Source organism: Canis aureus, chromosome 10 (genome assembly GCF_053574225.1).
Source record: "Canis aureus isolate CA01 chromosome 10, VMU_Caureus_v.1.0, whole genome shotgun sequence".
Lineage (NCBI taxonomy): Eukaryota > Metazoa > Chordata > Mammalia > Carnivora > Canidae > Canis > Canis aureus.
Window position 1 is genome coordinate 35306292 of NC_135620.1, and position 13923 is coordinate 35320214.

Consider the following 13923-nt stretch of genomic DNA (forward strand, 5'->3'; position numbering starts at 1 on the left):
CTTAGTCCTAGGATTCATATAAGTCAATCAGGTAGTATACAGTTCCTTATAGTGAGGCCAATCCAAGCTTCACTGTCAGATCCAGAGTGGACCCTCCTGCTTTGTGAGAGATGCCTCAGGTTTTGTAGAAGCGCTGGAGTAAAATTAAACACAGGAGGCAAATTGTTTTCAAATATTTCAACATTAAAACATATCTTATTTATTTTTTAAATTTATTCATGAGACGCACAGAGAGAGAGAGAGAGAGAGAGGCAGAGACACAGGCAGAGGGAGAAGCAGGCTCCATGCAGGGAGCCCGACGTGGAACTCGATCCTGAGTCTCCAGGATCAGGCCCTGGACTGAAGGCGGTGTTAACTGCCGGGCCACCAGAGCTGCCCATATAGTCTTTAAGAAACTGTATCTACAATTAAGAACTATTGGGGAATAGTAAATTCCTGAGTGATTTATTTTTAATAGACATGTGATAATTTTTGCATACTAAATAGAAGTAGATGTTGAAAAAAAATTCTGATTCATGTGTTGAAATTCGTGAATTTCCCAAGCCAAACTGGAGTCCAAATGCTACTTACTTTATGTCAGGCCCAATGAGAGAGTGTCTTCTCAACATCGCTCGTGCCTGGGCATTGGTTAAACTGATAGTAGATTCTTCATTAATAGATAAGATGCAGTCCCCAACGGCAATCCGGCCATCTCGACTGATGGAACCTCCATGAATAATGCTTCGAACAATCATCCCCAAGCCATCTTTATTAGCACTTACTGTCATCCCTATGGTAAAGGGAGAGGACAGATATGTATCAAATATATAACTCTCAAATTCATTTTAACTTGAATTTAATAATCGCTATGGATTCACAGAAAAAAGGAGTTAACTTTTTTATCCAATGAAAAACAATCAAAAGGAAAGAAAAAAGTTTCAAACATAAAATTAATTCTAAGTACATTGTATCCAGAAAAAGATACTTTATGTTGAATTCACTGGAGATAAAATAGGTCTACACTGTGGAGTGGATATAACTCAAGCTATGTGATGTATTGTGCCTTAAATATAAAACTCTCCCAAGGAAAATGTCGACAATAACAAATCCATTTTATACCAGTTCATCTCTTATACATATAAGAGAATAAAGAGCAAGATTACAAATGGAAAAGGAGTTGTATAAATGAAGAAACTCTGTACTATTACCTTATTTCTAGATCATTTATTCATTCAGTATATATTCACTACATGCTTAGTCTGCACCAAGTACTATGCTGATATCTTGAGAAAAGAACACCTACCACCAGAAAGCTTGTTTTCATGTTTTATCCTCATTGCCTGATGTATAGCGGTCTGTTTAACTGAAGTAACGTAGGCTTGATTCTAATCTCTTCTCATTTTATCTCTAAATCTGAAGTTCTAGGAGCTCTGGATCTGGATACTTATTTGCCCTCCTGACATGTTCCCTAGATGGCTAATAGTAAATGCAACCTTAGTATATATAAAATTGAATTTCCAAGCTTCTACTCCCCTTATTTCACCAGGTTGCTTCTCCTCTTTGGAAATAGCATCATTATACTACTCTCCACTTCTCAAAGCAGAAATGCTGGAGTTGTTCTTGATTCCTACTTCTCTCGCTCACCTTTTGTATCTAAATCCATCATCACATCCTGTCATTTCTAGCTCCAAAATTTAGCTCAAATGCACTCACTTTCTCTGTTTCCCACTAACCCTACATACACCAAGCCAGCACTTCTTGCCTCACTTTTTGAAACGGCTTCCTAATTGGTCTTCCTAATTGGTCTCCTGACAACCACCATAGCATTCTTCTCACAGTAGACACAGTGACCATTCACAAAAGACAGATCACTCTCTGGTTAACAATCCTTTATCAGTGTCCTGTTGTGCTAATATACGGCACATCTAACTGGCATAGTCTATAAGGCACTGATGGCCTAGCCCTCCCGACATGCAGACCTCTTGAGTACTATGCCCTTGGCTCCCTGTCTTCACCCAGGTGGACTGCTTTCAGAAATACACCCAGTCTCTCCCCACTTCAGTCTTTGCCTGACACCTTCCTCTCAAAGCTCTCACACAGCTAATTCCTTCTCACTCTTCAATACCACTTCCCCAAAAAGGGTTTCTCAACAAACACCATCTGAATTTACGTTCCTTTATCACCCTACTCTCACTCTACTTCTTCAAAAATATAAAACCTTTAGAAATTATGTTTAAAACATTATATAAAACATTATATAAAATTAATATAAGTAAATTTGCTTAAAACCAAGTGCTAAAAGTTTCTTCCCAACAGGATAATGTAATTACATCATGTAAGGAAAACTATAAAGCTATGAGGTAGTTTATAAAAACTTGCTTTGAGAGACATCATAAATTCCTTTTTAGGTTTGTATTTTTATATAAAAATAAATTCTTCTAAATACTAATTTTAATAATACCAAATTAGAAATGATATTTCAAATATCTTTTTCCTACTCTAATTTGCCCTGATGGTGCCACCCTTCCCATCAAGACCCACCAAGTAAATGTACTATGGTAAAATTAACAAGCATGCTTATAAAACAAAATTTAACTTGGTGGCCCATACCTGGACTCTAACCCATCATCTTGTTCTCACTAGCACCATGTGCTCTATAATAAAGCAAGTCACAGCACAGAAACACAAGTCATCATGAGCTATAGTAAACATGGTATGGTATATTTAACTCATGATTCTATCAACTATCAGACATTAAGGCCACCAGGTCACATCAACTACATAAACCAAGACGTTGGTACCAATTTGCTCAGCTTATACTTCCGTATCACCAAACGATAATTTTGTGGGTTCAACAAATTCAATGTAATAGCCACTAGTTATATTTTGGTTGTAACTTCTAAGATTCCTCAATTTTTTCCCCAGAAGAAGTAGAATAGCCCAAAGCATGCACTGTAGAACTAGAAAACTGGTTCCAAATCTGAGTTCCACCACTTCTAATCAGTATGGTCTTCAGTTGACTGAATGGCACCCGTGGCCTCATTTTACTGTGAGAAAAACATATGGAACAACTTTCAAAGTGCCTGGCACAAAGTGTTCAATAAAATACAAAAGAAAAATAAAAGAAAACTCACAAAATGTATTTTAAAGGCATCTCTATCCTAATCCATTGCTCTCTAAAGGCTAGACATAAATTTTAATTCGGCTTCCAAATGAAGCTTCTTTCAGCACTTTTTTTTTAGAGATTTTATTTATTTATATTTTTTTTTGAGAGATAAAACATGAGTAGGGGGGAGAGGGAGAACCAGACTCCTGGCTGAGCAGGGAGCCCAATGTAGGACTCGATCCCAGGACCTGGGATCATGATCTGAGCAGAAGATAGCTGCCTAATGGACTGAGCCACGCAGGCACCCATTCCTTCAGCAATCTTGATGTAGCCTTGGGTAACTCAAGCACTGAAATGTATTGCATGATATATGAAAATCAGAGAGAGGCCACAATTTGAGTACCGGTTCCACTCTCTAATGGCTGAGTACTGACAGAAAAATTCTTGAGTCTATGTTTCTGTTCCTAATCAGTGAAAAGAGGATAATACCTTTCTTCCCTTCTTACCTTTTCTTTTTGCCTTCAAAGTCCTAATATAATTAGCAACAGACCACAAACCTATCAAAAATAAAGATTAATTTTTTAAAAAATCACTATATGCCTGTGTGTATATCTGTGTATAACATTCCTCCCTTAAGTAACAAAGTAAAAAAAAAAAAAAAAAGTGACTTAGGATCAAAGCAAACAGAATGTGGCAGCTTTTATGGAAACTGGTCATTTATTAGTAATTTCTCTGGTTACTGCTTGAGAAAGGAATAAATAACCCAGAAGGCTAAAACTGAAAACAACCTTACTCAATTGATTAAAGGGAGACTATGAGTTTAAGAAAAAGGTGTTCAGTGATAGACCCTTTCATAACATCCTCTCCTACCAGCACAAAGCCAGCCTTTAGTTAGGTTTTCTAAAATATAAACACGCTTTTTATTACTTTAAGTTTTAAAGACAACACCTTCTTACACTAAAAGCTGAAATGAATCCTTTAATGTTTTACAGATTTTTTAAAGTCATATTTTGTGACCCCTTTTACATTTAGTTACTCTAAGTACTATAAAATCTGAACACTGAACATCTGTCATTTGAGGTCACAGAGATACATTCTCTCTTTGCCACACTGTACGTGAATCCCATAACACAAGAGGATTCTCACTGGCTTCCAGGAAGTCTAACGTTCAGGGACAAAGTCATGTAAACATTTTGCATACAAATTATTTCAAATAATGTCAATGAATCAGAGAGATAACACTAAAAGTCACTTACACTTTTTATACTACAACTTATTTGGTAAACCAATGATGAGGTAATTTCACACGTTCAAGTAAGTGGTTTAGTCTCCCAAAGCAAATGAAAGGGCTTCCTCATGCTTTACTTTACTTGAATTTTAAGTAAAAGCTCCAAATCAGTATGGCTTTATTATATCTTTAATATTGATAAAGAAGTCTGAAAAATCATCTGGCATCTTGTTTCTATAGCTGGATGACTGAGATCTCATTCATCAGCCTGCTGAACTGTTCCTTTTTCAGAAACATAGATACCACCCCAAATTTTCTGATATCCTTGCCTTTAACTGTTGTACCTTGCTGAATCATAGTAGCTGAGATTGATTCAAGTTCACTATCCTTTCCTTCAAGAATTAACTCATGTTTCTGGGCTTGAGATACTGAACGAGCAATAAATGGCCTCATTGGAACCCTGCAGATGTATTTTTCAACCAAGACACTTTGGATTTCGACAAGAAAACCATTCTCCTGGATACTAACGCTGATGGGGAAATAAGCATACACAGACCTCATCTTGCAATAGAAGCCCAATATAACACCCTTGGTCATGTTCTGTACAGGACAACAGACAGTACGGACAGTAGCCACTTCTTTGTTAGCTCCCCACCATTTGCCAACTCAGAGCCTCTTCTTTTGCTTTCCAAGCAAAGAGAGCTCTATATTGATGGACTTATGTCCTTCGCAGGGCTCCTCAGGGGTCCTTCACAATAACAGTGTGTCCCTTCCCTACTGAGAAGTGACATTTTCTGAAATGTAGACAGTCCAAGTCCTGAAAATGGTCTTCATCCTCACAATAGATGTGGCAAGGAGCTCTTATGCTTTAACTTTAAAATCAGGGGTGTCTGGATGGCTTCGTTGTTTAAGTGTCCGACTCTTGATTTCAGTTCAGTCTGTGATCTCAGGGACGTGAGACCAAGCCCCGTGCTGGGCTCCATGCTGCCTGTGGAACCTGCTTAAGATTCTCTTCCCCTCTTCCTCTGCCCCTCCCCCCGCTCATGTTCTCTCTAAATAAATAAATTTTTAAAATAAAATAAAATAACATTGAGGTTTAAATGAATTTCCTGAAATCAAGAAAGTAAAGACACTTCACCTTTCACTGACTTTTTTTTCCCAAGAGCTTAATTATCTTAGTATATTTTTTATATCAAAACTTAAAAGTTGGGGGGAGGAGCAAGATGGCGGAAGAGTAGGGTCCCCAAGTCACCTGTCCCCACCAAATTACCTAGAAAACCTTCCAATCATCCTGACAATCTATGAATTCGGCCTGAGATTTAAAGAGAGAACACCTGGAAGGCTACAGTGAGAAGAGTTCGCGCTTCTATCAAGGTAGGAAGATGGGGAAAAAGAAATAAAGGAACAAAAGGCCTCCGAGGGGGAGGGGCCCGCGAGGAGCCGGGCTGAGGCCGGGGCGAGTGTCCCCAGGACAGGAGAGCCCCGTCCCGGAGGAGCAGGAGCTGCACCGACCTTCCCGGGGGAAAGGGGCTCGCGGGGAGTTGGAGCAGGACCCAGGAGGGCGGGGATGCCCTCGGGCTCCCGGGGACACTGACAGACACCTGCGCCCCGGGAGAGTGCGCCGAGCTCCCTAAGGGCTGCAGCGCGCACGGCGGGACCCGGAGCAGCTCTGGGGGCTCGGGGGCGGCTCCGCGGAGGGGGCTGCGGGGCGGGAGCGCGAATCCAACAGCGCAGGCCTCAGAGCACAGGGCGCCGGGACACAGCCCAGGATCCGGCCTCCCCCAGGACAGGCAGAGGCCGGGAGGGCCCAGGACAGCGAGGAAGCTCCTGCCCCAGCTGAGCAGATCAGCGGCCCCGCCCCGGAGCCTCCAGGCCCTGCAGACGGAGTTCCTGCCGGAGCTGAATCCAGGTTTCCAGAGCTGCCCCGCCACTGGGGCTGATCCTCCTGAGGCCTCACGGGGTAAACAACCCCCACTGAGCCCTGCACCAGGCGGGGGGCAGAGCAGCTCCCCCAAGTGCTAACACCTGAAAATCAGCACAGCAGGCCCCTCCCCCAGAACACCAGCTAGACGGACAACTTCCAGGAGAAGCCAAGGGACTTAAAGTACACAGAATCAGAAGATACTCCCCAGTGGTTCTTCTTCTTCTTTTTTTTTTTTTTTGTTGTTGTTGTTGTTGTTTGGTTTTGTTTTGTTTTGCTTTTTGATTTGTTTCCTTCCCCCACCCCCTTTTTTTTCTCCTTTCTTTTTCTTTCTCTTTTTCTTCTCTCTTTTTTTTTCTTTTCGTTTTTTTTTCTTCCCTTTTTTTTCCTCTTTCTCTTTTCTTTCCTTCTTTCTCTCCTCTCTTTTTCTCTTTTTCCCAATACAACTTGCTTTTGGCCACTCTGCACTGAGCAAAATGACTAGAAGGAAAACCTCACCTCAAAAGAAAGAATCAGAAACAGTCCTCTCTCCCACAGAGTTACAAAATCTGGATTACAATTCAATGTCAGAAAGCCAATTCAGAAGCACTATTATACAGCTACTGGTGGCTCTAGAAAAAAGTATAAAGGACTCAAGAGACTTCATGACTGCAGAATTTAGAGCTAATCAGGCAGAAATTAAAAATCAATTGAATGAGATGCAATCCAAACTAGAAGTCCTAACGACGAGGGTTAACGAGGTGGAAGAACGAGTGAGTGACATAGAAGACAAGTTGATAGCAAAGAGGGAAACTGAGGAAAAAAGAGACAAACAATTAAAAGACCATGAGGATAGATTAAGGGAAATAAACGACAGCCTGAGAAAGAAAAACCTACATTTAATTGGGGTTCCCGAGGGCGCCGAAAGGGACAGAGGGCCAGAATATGTATTTGAACAAATTCTAGCTGAAAACTTTCCTAATCTGGGAAGGGAAACAGGCATTCAGATCCAGGAAATAGAGAGATCCCCCCCTAAAATCAATAAAAACCGTTCAACACCTCGACATTTAATAGTGAAGCTTGCAAATTCCAAAGATAAAGAGATGATCCTTAAAGCAGCAAGAGACAAGAAATCCCTGACTTTTATGGGGAGGAGTATTAGGGTAACAGCAGACCTCTCCACAGAGACCTGGCAGGCCAGAAAGGGCTGGCAGGATATATTCAGGGTCCTAAATGAGAAGAACATGCAACCAAGAATACTTTATCCAGCAAGGCTCTCATTCAAAATGGAAGGAGAGATAAAGAGCTTCCAAGACAGGCAGCAACTAAAAGAATATGTGACCTCCAAACCAGCTCTGCAAGAAATTTTAAGGGGGACTCTTAAAATTCCCCTTTAAGAAGAAGTTCAGTGGAACAGTCCACAAAAACAAGGACTGAATAGATAACATGATGACACTAAACTCATATCTCTCAATAGTAACTCTGAATGTGAACGGGCTTAATGACCCCATCAAAAGGCGCAGGGTTTCAGACTGGATAAAAAAGCAGGACCCATCTCTTTGCTGTCTACAAGAGACTCATTTTAGACAGAAGGACACCTACAGCCTGAAAATAAAAGGTTGGAGAACCATTTACCATTCGAATGGTCCTCCAAAGAAAGCAGGGGTAGCCATCCTTATATCAGATAAACTAAAATTTACCCCAAAGACTGTAGTGAGAGATGAAGAGGGACACTATATCATACTTAAAGGATCTATTCAACAAGAGGACTTAACAATCCTCAATATATATGCCCCGAATGTGGGAGCTGCCAAATATATAAATCAATTATTAACCAAAGTGAAGAAATACTTAGATAATAATACACTTATACTTGGTGACTTCAATCTAGCTCTTTCTATACTCGATAGGTCTTCTAAGCACAACATCTCCAAAGAAACGAGAGCTTTAAATGATACACTGGACCAGATGGATTTCACAGATATCTACAGAACTTTACATCCAAAGTCAACTGAATACACATTCTTCTCAAGCGCACATGGAACTTTCTCCAGAATAGACCACAATTGGGTCACAAATCGGGTCTGAACCGATACCAAAAGATTGGGATTGTCCCCTGCATATTCTCAGACCATAATGCCTTGAAATTAGAACTAAATCACAACAAGAAGTTTGGAAGGACCTCAAACACGTGGAGGTTAAGGACCATCCCGCTAAAAGATAAAAGGGTCAACCAGGAAATTAAGGAAGATTAAAAAGATTCATGGAAACTAATGAGAATGAAGATACAACCGTTCAAAATCTTTGGGATGCAGCAAAAGCAGTCCTGAGGGGGAAATACATCGCAATACAAGCATCCATTCAAAAACTGGAAAGAACTCAAATACAAAAGCTAACCTTACACATAAAGGAGCTAGAGAAAAAACAGCAAATAGATCCTACACCCAAGAGAAGGGAGTTAATAAAGATTCGAGCAGAACTCAACGAAATCGAGACCAGAAGAACTGTGGAACAGATCAACAAAACCAGGAGTTGGTTCTTTGAAAGAATTAACAAGATAGATAAACCATTAGCCAGCCTTATTAAAAAGAAGAGAGAGAAGACTCAAATTAATAAAATCATGAATGAGAAAGGAGAGATCACTACCAACACCAAGGAAATACAAACGATTTTAAAAACATATTATGAACAGCTATACGCCAATAAATTAGGCAATCTAGAAGAAATGGACGCATTCCTGGAAAGCCACAAACTACCAAAACTGGAACAGGAAGAAATAGAAAACCTGAACAGGCCAATAACCAGGGAGGAAATTGAAGCAGTCATCAAAAACCTCCCAAGACACAAGAGTCCAGGGCCAGATGGCTTCCCAGGAGAATTTTATCAAACGTTTAAAGAAGAAATCATACCTATTCTCCTAAAGCTGTTTGGAAAGATAGAAAGAGATGGAGTACTTCCAAATTCGTTCTATGAGGCCAGCATCACCTTAATTCCAAAACCAGACAAAGACCCCACCAAAAAGGAGAATTACAGACCAATATCCCTGATGAACATGGATGCAAAAATTCTCAACAAGATACTGGCCAATAGGATCCAACAGTACATTAAAAAAATTATTCACCATGACCAAGTAGGATTTATCCCTGGGACACAAGGCTGGTTCAACACCCGTAAAACAATCAATGTGATTCATCATATCAGCAAGAGAAAAACCAAGAACCATATGATCCTCTCATTAGATGCAGAGAAAGCATTTGACAAAATACAGCATCCATTCCTGATCAAAACTCTTCAGAGTGTAGGGATAGAGGGAACATTCCTCGACATCTTAAAAGCCATCTATGAAAAGCCCACAGCAAATATCATTCTCAATGGGGAAGCACTGGGAGCCTTTCCCCTAAGATCAGGAACAAGACAGGGATGTCCACTCTCACCACTGCTGTTCAACATAGTACTGGAAGTCCTAGCCTCAGCAATCAGACAACAAAAAGACATTAAAGGCATTCAAATTGGCAAAGAAGAAGTCAAACTCTCCCTCTTTGCCGATGACATGATACTCTACATAGAAAACCCAAAAGTCTCCACCCCAAGATTGCTAGAACTCATACAGCAATTCGGTAGCGTGGCAGGATACAAAATCAATGCCCAGAAGTCAGTGGCATTTCTATACACTAACAATGAGACTGAAGAAAGAGAAATTAAGGAGTCAATCCCATTTACAATTGCACCCAAAAGCATAAGATACCTAGGAATAAACCTAACCAAGGAGGTAAAGGATCTATACCCTCAAAACTATAGAACACTTCTGAAAGAAGTTGAGGAAGACACAAAGAGATGGAAAAATATTCCATGCTCATGGATTGGCAGAATTAATATTGTGAAAATGTCAATGTTACCCAGGGCAATATACACGTTTAATGCAATCCCTATCAAAATACCATGGACTTTCTTCAGAGAGTTAGAACAAATTATTTTAAGATTTGTGTGGAATCAGAAAAGACCCCGAATAGCCAGAGGAATTTTAAAAAAGAAAACCATATCTGGGGGCATCACAATGCCAGATTTCAGGTTGTACTACAAAGCTGTGGTCATCAAGACAGTGTGGTACTGGCACAAAAACAGACACATAGATCAGTGGAACAGAATAGAGAATCCAGAAGTGGACCCTGAACTTTATGGGCAACTAATATTCGATAAAGGAGGAAAGACTATCCATTGGAAGAAAGACAGTCTCTTCAATAAATGGTGCTGGGAAAATTGGACATCCACATGCAGAAGAATGAAACTAGACCACTCTCTTGCACCATACACAAAGATAAACTCAAAATGGATGAAAGATCTAAATGTGAGACAAGATTCCATCAAAATCCTAGAGAAGAACACAGGCAACACCCTTTTTGAACTCGGCCATAGTAACTTCTTGCAAGATACATCCACGAAGGCAAAAGAAACAAAAGCAAAAATGAACTATTGGGACTTCATCAAGATAAGAAGCTTTTGCACAGCAAAGGATACAGTCAACAAAACTCAAAGACAACCTACAGAATGGGAGAGGATATTTGCAAATGACATATCAGATAAAGGGCTAGTTTCCAAGATCTATAAAGAACTTCTTAAACTCAACACCAAAGAAACAAACAATCCAATCATGAAATGGGCAAAAGACATGGAAGAGAAATCTCACAGAGGAAGACATAGACATGGCCAACATGCACATGAGAAAATGCTCTGCATCACTTGCCATCAGGGAAATACAAATCAAAACCACAATGAGATACCACCTCACACCAGTGAGAATGGGGAAAATTAACAAGGCAGGAAACAACAAATGTTGGAGAGGATGCAGAGAAAAGGGAACCTTCATACACTGTTGGTGGGAATGTGAACTGGTGCAGCCACTCTGGAAAACTGTGTGGAGGTTCCTCAAACAGTTAAAAATATACCTGCCCTACGACCCAGCAATTGCACTGCTGGGGATTTACCCCAAAGATACAGATGCAGTGAAACGCCGGGACACCTGCACCCCGATGTTTATAGCAGCAATGGCCACGATAGCCAAACTGTGGAAGGAGCCTCGGTGTCCAACGAAAGATGAATGGATAAAGAAGATGTGGTTTATGTATACAATGGAATATTACTCAGCTATTAGAAATGACAAATACCCACCATTTGCTTCAACGTGGATGGAACTGGAGGGTATTATGCTGAGTGAAGTAAGCCAGTCGGAGAAGGACAAACATTATATGTTCTCATTCATTTGGGGAATATAAATAATAGTGAAAGGGAATATAAGGGAAGGGGGAAGAAATGTGTGGGAAATATCAGAAAGGGAGACAGAACGTAAAGACTGCTAACTCTGGGAAACGAACTAGGGGTGTTGGAAGGGGAGGAGGGCGGGGGGTGGGAGTGAATGGGTGACGGGCACTGGGGGTTATTCTGTATGTTAGTAAATTGAACACCAATAAAAAAATAAAAAAAATAAAAATAAAAAAAAAACAAAACAAAAAACTTAAAAGTTAAGGTAGAAGGAACGCAAGTGTCCAACAATAAACAAAAAGAATGTTCAGCCTTAAGGAAGGAAATTTTTTTTTTAAATAGAAAAAGGAAGGAAATCTTGACATATGCTATGAGTGAATGAGCTGAGCCTTGAAAGCATTATGTTAAGTGAATAAAACAGTCACAAAGGGACAAATTCTGTATTAGTTCACTTACCTGAGGTACTTAGAATAGTCAAGGTTTAGAGAGAGAGAGAGGGAGTAGAATGGTACCTCAAACCATGACTCTCACATGGGTCTCCCAACTGCTTCCAAAATAATTTACCAGCCTATGCCAGAATGATCTTTAAGTCCAATCTGATCCTGCCCCTCTTTGGCCCTTAGCAACAACTGCTGATAGTAACCTATGGCAGGAGGGCGTTAAGACAGAAGTCCTGTGTCCTACACACAAACTTCTCCAGCAACTGTATCCCACCTACCATTCCTTTAGCATCAGTTCTCACTTTGCCCACTGTCACATCTCACTTCATCCATACCATACAAATACCAGTAATTTGTTTCACATTTCTCTGCCTCAGCTCTAGCAGCTTCCGTTTTTTCCCAATTATGTGATTTAAAAAATCTCCTTCTTGAAATCTTTCTAAACTCCACACTCAAGGTAGGGATCAGCTATTCCCTCCTTTATGCCTTCAATGTTCTTTCTATGAATGTCTAGCATAGCACCTACAATATTTTAAGGTATTTAGAATAGGATATGTCAATTTGCTTACTCTCTTAAAGTCATGTTCCTTGAGGAAAGTGATTATATTGTGGTGTCTGCAGGGTGACTAGAATATAGAAAACAATAAATGTTTGATAGTTGAAAAAATAAATACACTAGAATAGGGATTTTCATATGTGCTTTGCAAAATCTCTGCCTTATAACAGGTCAAAAAAATGGGTTCCATACCCAATTAAATGTAAGAAATGCTGCATTCTATAACTTCTTAGAAATCTAAAATGCACATCTGAATACCCAAGATAGGGACACCTGGATGCCTCAGAGACTGAGCCTCTGCCTTTGGCTCAGGTCGTGATCCCAGGGTCCTGGGATCAAGTCCCACATCGAGCTCCCCGCAGGGAGCCTGCTTCTCCCTCTGCATGTGTCTCTGCCTTTCTCTGTGTGTCTCTCATGAATAAATAAAAATATTTTTTAAAAAGTTATTTAAAAATAAATAAAAATGAATACCCAAGATACTTAGAAGTAATGCAACCAAAAACCTGTCCCCTTAAGTGTATCACATTCCCAACTTCTAAACTTGTAGCCCATTTATAACTCCTATTAACATCCAGTAGAACTAGAATTCAAAGTAGCATGCTTTCAGAATCACTGCATTAACAGATCAAATATTTCTAACATGTTTAGATATCTAAAATATCTGTCTCATAATCAACAAATTATAGAAAATTTTACAGCTTAAGTTCTATATTGCTCTATTAAATGTAACATGTTAAGAAATATTAAAGCTAAGTAAAAATTCTCTGCTATAATTCTCCACTTAGCTGCTGTTAGTAGTACCCAGTTGCCACCAAATGGCACAACATTTAGAAGGAGACAGAGACTAGAATTCTACTCACCAAGTAAGTACTGTTAGACTACACTGCCAAGTCTCAAATTTAACAAGGAAACAAGACTCTGCCATAAGATATCAATGCAAAGGGCACTGCTTGGTTACATGATAGAAGGAACAGGATCTCTGATATAGAACTAAACAGTGTCTTGGGCTGCAACTGGGCATCCAGAGGAACTAATTTATGATCCTATTTATCAGTACAAGCACTAGGGACAGAGCAGAGTCATTAAAGTGAAAGAATAAATGTGCTCTGCCTCCATCTAGTTTTAGCTATTGTAATTAGGATTTTGTTTCTACAGGACATCTTCTTTGCCCAAGTCAGTAGGTTTTGTGATTATTAACCAGCCTCAACCCTTTATGGGTAAAAGAAGAAAAAAAAATCCTGCCACCTGGGAAGAAATATTGAATAACTGCATTTATAGTCTGGTGGTGGCACACCTGGCTGTCTTTTTAGTCTTTATTTCAGTGAATGAGAGAAATTAAATACAAACTGACTTACACACAACTGGTAACATTCAAAAAAAACTAATAATTTACTTTTTCAAAGAAATTGAAATTCCAAATTGCTGACTTTTCATTTTCTACGAATTCCTTTTCTGATT

At 39.8% G+C, this 13923-nt stretch overlaps 1 protein-coding gene across 15 annotated transcripts in view; it reads right to left on the minus strand.

Moving 5' to 3' along the window:
- MPDZ (multiple PDZ domain crumbs cell polarity complex component) overlaps positions 1-13923 on the minus strand; it is a 165842-nt gene that overhangs the window by 59905 nt on the left and 92014 nt on the right. For all 15 annotated transcript variants that reach the window (XM_077911975.1, XM_077911974.1, XM_077911972.1 and 12 more), the window contains one exon: positions 571-769. In XM_077911975.1, coding sequence (XP_077768101.1) covers positions 571-769 — 199 coding nt within the window. The remainder of the gene's footprint in view (positions 1-570; positions 770-13923) is intronic.